We start from the raw sequence: 6,005 nt of genomic DNA on the forward strand, positions 1-6,005 counted from the left end.
TGATCCACCCGCCTCAGCCTCCCAAAGTGCTGGGATTACAGGCATGAGCCACCATGGCCAGCCTTTTAGTTTCTCTTCTACATACTCTTTGAATTTTTTTTTTTTTTTTTTTTTTTGTGAGACGGAGTCTTGCTCTGTCCCCTAGGCTGGAGTACAGTGGCACGATCTCGGCTCACTGCAACCTCTGCCTCCCTGGTTCACGCCATTCTCCTGCCTCAGCCTTCCAAGTAGCTGGGACTACAGGCACCAGCCACCATGCCCAGCTAATTTTTTTGTATTTTTAGTAGAGACGGGGTTTCACCGTGTTAGCCAGGACGGTCTCGATCTCCTGACCTCGTGATCCGCCTGCCTCAGCCTTCCAAAGTGCTGGGGATTACAGGCTTGAGCCACTGTACCCAGCATACTCTGAATTCTTTAGGATAAAATCAGTTCAGGGCAAAACAACAAAACAAACATTAAGTAAACATACAAAAAAGATATTTCTGAAGTCATTGAGAAATTTACTTACCAATTACTTGCAGAAATTCTGTGTTGCTGATTTGTGAGTCACTGATGCTAAACGTTTCCTCTTGTCTTACCTCTCCCAGTAAAAATCCTTCCTAAAAGTAATTAAAGAAAATAGTTGCAGACTAAAAATAAAAATGACTTTTACTGAAATTAAGAGGAATTGAGGACATATAAATTTATAATTTTCACAATAATCCAAACAAGCTTCCCATGTAAACCACTGTTCCATAAACCAACAAATAGTCTAAAGCAATCTGAGGTATATCTATTAATTGGATTGTTCCAAAAAAGGATAACAAGATAAAATATTATTTTAATCCCTTCAACTCTTCCCAGTTTTTGGAAGAGTGAATTTCATCATCTAAATCTTTTTTTTTTTTTTTTTTTTTTTGAGACGGAGTCTTGCTCTGTCGCCCAGGCTGGAGTGCAGTGGCCAGATCTCAGCTCACTGCAAGCTCCGCCTCCTGGGTTTAGGCCACTCTCTGGCCTCAGCCTCCCAAGTAGCTGGGACTACAGGCGCCCGCCACCTCGCCCGGCTAGTTTTTTGTATTTTTTAGTAGAGACGGGGTTTCACCGTGTTAGCCAGGATGGTCTCGATCTCCTGACCCTGTGATCCGTCCATCTCGGCCTCCCAAAGTGCTGGGATTACAGGCTTGAGCCACTGTGCCCGGCCTCATCACCTAAATCTTAAGGATCATAACCAATGCCAAAAAACTCAGGAAGTGGAAATATTTCATAGTTGTTTTCTTGAAATCACATACAATGTATTTCGTTATTGGAAAAACATCGCTGATGATAAAAAGATAAAGTTAACACAATGACAACTAAATGCTTTTATACAGGCTGGCATAGAAAATTAATTTCGTATCATTCACATGAATCTTTTTCTTTAATAAATGCAGAGGTTAATTTATTTACACTTTTGGAGGGCATTAACCATCACAGTTGATTCTAGATTACTTGGCTTATTACCTACTCTTTGTGTACTTGCTGCCATGTTCTGCACAAGCACAGCTGGGAGGAGACATACTCTAAATCTTAAAGTAACTTTCCTATACAGAGGGTTGAACTGAGAAGCTGTCCTGGAATCTCTCTCCCCAGATACCACATGGCTTACTCCTTTCCTTCATTCAGATCTCTAGTCAAATGGCACCCTATCAGAGAGGTCTTGCCTGACCAACTTAATGGAAATAGCATCTGCCAGGCACTCTGCCCCCTTTATCTTACATTCTCTTTCTTCTTAGTCTTCTCATTATCCATCATATTACATATTTATAAATAAATACATTTATCATCCCTTGCCAGAATGTAAACTCCACGAGAGCAGGGACTTTGTGCTTGTTCACTGCTCTATCTCATCACCCAGCACAATGCCTAATACTTAGTAGGTGCCTCACTAACACTCGTAGAATAAATTTGTTGAAACAATGCCGTTGTACAATATATCCCTCTATTCTAAGTTGATCCCTCAAATCAATTAATGAAGTTGCCTAGTTTAAAAACATTTCCAGTTTAAAGTGAGAATCTACGGGAGTGGGGACAGACAGACACTTTACAGCCTAATTTTTGTATTTGATTTGAGGAGGGGGAGTGTCCTAAAATACCAAATCATCACAGAGCATTTCTCAAACTTAAGAAACACGTAGGCTGGGCACGGTGGCTCTCACTTGTAATCCCAGCACTTTGGGAGGCTGAGGTGGGTGGACTGCCTGAGGTCAGAAGTTTGAGAGCAGCCTGGCCAACGTGGAGAAACCTTGTCTCTACTAAAAATACAAAAACTAGCCGGGTGTGGTGGTACGCACCTGTAATCCCAGCTACTAGAGCGGTTGAGGCAGAAGAATTGCTTGAACCCAGGAGACAGAGGTTGCAGTGAGCTGAGATTATGCCACTGCACTCAAGCCTGGGTGACAGAGCAAGACTCCGTCTCAAAAAAATATATATATATTCCCTTTAAAAAAAAAAAAAACTGCGACCCAAAGGAGTGTCCATGACTACTAATTTGAGAAACACTGCCTAAATAAGCTTGTTTGACCCTATGAAAATCTTTCGGTTATGAATTCTCACCACAAAAGCAGTTCTGTCTTGTCACAAGCAAAAGACAAAACAAAACCAAACCCACTTTCAAAAAATCAAAGCGAAAAAATAATTTCATATTCACACAGAACTTTAGACCTTAAGAACTTAGCTAGATTCCTGGTGTTCTACAGTATTGGGTTGCTGGATTTAGCAAAAAAGATACAAGACACACAATAAAATTTTAATTTCAGATAACAAATAATTTCTTCTGTAAGTTTTGGGATATACTTATACTATAAATAAATTGCTATTTATCTAAAATTCAGATTAACTCAGTGTGCTGTATTTCATCTGGTAACCCTACAACAGTCTTCCGTTTGTGGAATAACGATATAACTCAACAGTGACATCAAGAAATTCTAGGTCAGATGCGGTGGGTCACGCCTGTAATCTCAACACTTCAAGAGACCAAAGAGGGAAGACTGATTGAGGCCAAGAGTTTGAGATCAGCCTGGGCAACATAGCAAGACTTGTCTGTAATTTTTTTTTTTAAAAGGACATTCTAAAGCCAAGTATAAGAGGAATGTTTATACATCTACTGGTCTGGATTATCTGAGCCACTGTTACTTTATAGTAGGAGTTGGCAAACTATGGCATGGGGACTAATTCCAGCCTAATGCTTATTAATGTATGGCCTGTAAGCTAAGAATGGTTTCTATGTTTTTATTTTATTTAAATATTATTATTGAGACGGAGTTTTGCTCCTGTTGTCCAGGCTGGAGTGCAATGGTGTGATCTCGACTCACCACAACCTCTGCCTCCCAGGTTCAAGCGATTTTCCTGCCTCAGCCTCCCTAGTAGCTGGGATTACAGGCATGTGCCACCACGCCCGGCTACTTTTGTATTTTCAGTAGAGACGGGGTTTCTCCATGTTGGTCAGGCTGGTCTCGAACTCTCGACCTAAGGTGATCTGCCCGCCTCGGCCTCCTAAACTGCTGGGATTACAGGCATGAGCCACCGCACCCAGCTAATAACAGTCACTTAAATGTTTTACTGTCTATAGTTGCTTTCTCCCAATAATAGCAGAGTTGAATAGTTGCTACAGAGACCATATGGCTTACAAAGCCTACAAAGTTTACTATCTGGCCCTGTACAGAAAAGTATGCTAGCCCCAGGTCTACAGATGAGTGGTTTTAAATTAATTTCTTGCCTGGACAAAATAAGTATGTACTACAAAAGTAAATTGTTGGTTCTTCAACCTTAAAATTGAAATTATTTTCAAGGACTCCACATCTATAATTGTGGGAAAGTTACTATAAACAGGCATGGTCATATAAAACACAGTTGCAAACTATTGGCATTGGTGAAAATTTCTATGAAGTCTAGTACCATGCCTTGCACAGAGTAGATATTAAGGGATAGCTCTTGAATTAATTTTTTTCAACAGGTAGCTGCTTGTTCTTACAGTAATCTTGCCATATACATAAACTGTGATATTACTAGGCACTCAAGAAATAAAGGTCCCATTTTTAATAGTCCATGGACACTAGGGGTATCACAAACCTTTACATATGGAACTATATTACATTATTAAATAGCTGGTTGTAGTACCGTAGGCCATAGTGTTCAAAGCTGCCTCTGGAAAAAACCCATGATGTATATATTCCTATTCCTATCATTAAGTTCTACCATCAACACTGAAGGGATGAAAGGTACAATAATTTAATTGCATTCAATTTACTAATGGAATCACCTCTCTGAAATCAGTTTTTATTAATAGAAGCTAAGATTGCTGACATCAAACCAAATGCAGTTCCTCCTTCTGCAGTGTACCATTTTGCTTTGTAATGACAACCAAAAACCCCACATATAGGTTTAATGAGTTTGAATCATTCACTGTTAACATAACTTAAAATAATCCCCCAATTTGGTGGCCAAATTATATACGCCCTTTAAGAGAAAAGTGATCTAGTTTCACAAAGCATTTCCAATCAGAGATCAATGACGTTAAAAGACAATCTGTAAAATAAAGGCACTAAAACAGAGAGGATCTGATCCTCTTGTGGGCTCCAAAGCCTATGCATTTCCGATCACTCACTAGTGGGCCTGTCACTTCCCTATTTCACTGTGACTAGTCCCGTGGTCTTAGAACTCCGGCCAAAGAACTAAACACGCAACTTCAAGGAAATACAAAATAGAACCTGCACCTAACGCTCCTGTTTACATTCTCCATTTTGCATCAGGGCGAAGAAAACACACAACCATGCCTAACAAGTATCAATAGTGACAGCCATGGTTTCACTCGTAGCACCCCCACGACAACCTGTAAGACCGGCGGGCGGGACTGAGTACCTAGCCTTCTGGACTAAACGCCCGGCCTCTAGATTCCCTCCCGACCCCGTGCGCCCCTCATAAGTCTAGAAGCCTGATTTTCAGGGAGGGGCAGGCGCTGGGTTTCCACCGAGCGACTCCTGACACTGCAGGAGGCCAGGTGGGACAGCTTTGCTGCATGGGAGGCGGCTGTGCCGGGACGGCCCAGCGGCTGAGAGCGCGAAGCTACGGGGCCCGTCCCAGGGGGGAAAGAGCCCCCAGAGGCAAGAGCTCACCGGGGGCGGGAGCCGCCCGGGTCACCAGCCCCTCTGGCCGGCCCTGGTGCCCAGGGGGCGAGCCTCATGAGGTCCCGGCTTAGCCGCGAGCGCCGGCCCGAGACAGCGGCTGAAAGCCCCCAGCGGCTGCGGCAGGGGGCCCGGCACCTACGTGGTCCGCGTTGCTGTTGGCGCTGTGGAAACACACAGCACTGAAGGTGTAGCCCGAAATGGACGCCGCCATGATGGAAATCTCTAGCTCCCCCATCATGCCCCGCGGAGGGCACACGGCCTTCCGGCCGGCCCGACCCCTTGGCATCATGGGAAGTGGAGTCCGCTGCGGGCAGCGGCCGAGGGCCCTGAGCCCGCCCAGTCCTGAAGGCTGAGGAACGCCTGTTCGGAAGGACCTCGGTACCTTATCCTCCGCAGGGGGTGTCGCTCCCGACACGCCTCAGCGATTGATAATTACACAAACAGTTCTTTCCCTTTGCAAGTGAAACTGGGCGCAGTGGCTCACGCCTGTAATCCCAGCCCTTTGGGAGGCCGAGGTGGGTCGATCACCTGAGGTCAGGAGTTCGAGACCAGCCCGACCAACATGGAGAAACCCCGTCTCTATTGAAAATACAAAAATTAGCCGGGCGTGCTGGCACATGCCTGTAATCCCAGCTACTCAGGAGGCTGAGGGAGGAGAATCGCTTGAACCCGGGAGGCGGAGGTTGCGGTGAGCCCAGATCGTGCCATTGCACTCCAGACTGGGCAACAAGAGCAAAGCTTTATCTCAAAAAAAAAAAAAAAGGCCAACATTTAGGCTGAGCGCGGTGGCTCACGCCTGTAATCCCAGCACTTCGGGAGGCCAAGGCAGGTGGATAACTTGAGCCTGGGAGACAGAGATTGCAG

At 44.5% G+C, this 6,005-nt stretch overlaps 1 protein-coding gene across 1 annotated transcript in view; it reads right to left on the bottom strand.

Annotated features, from left to right (window-relative positions):
- The window catches only part of ABRAXAS2 (abraxas 2, BRISC complex subunit), a 29,790-nt gene extending 24,399 nt beyond the window's left edge, over window positions 1-5,391 (bottom strand). Inside the window, exons 1-2 of the mRNA XM_023224346.2 lie at window positions 5,281-5,391; window positions 509-599 (exon numbers count right to left, since the gene is read on the bottom strand). Of these exons, the coding sequence (XP_023080114.1) occupies window positions 509-599; window positions 5,281-5,379 (190 nt within the window). The 5' untranslated portion in view covers window positions 5,380-5,391. The remainder of the gene's footprint in view (window positions 1-508; window positions 600-5,280) is intronic.
- Window positions 5,392-6,005: the final 614 nt, after the last annotated feature.

The sequence above is a fragment of the Piliocolobus tephrosceles genome, chromosome 9, assembly GCF_002776525.5.
Source record: "Piliocolobus tephrosceles isolate RC106 chromosome 9, ASM277652v3, whole genome shotgun sequence".
Lineage (NCBI taxonomy): Eukaryota > Metazoa > Chordata > Mammalia > Primates > Cercopithecidae > Piliocolobus > Piliocolobus tephrosceles.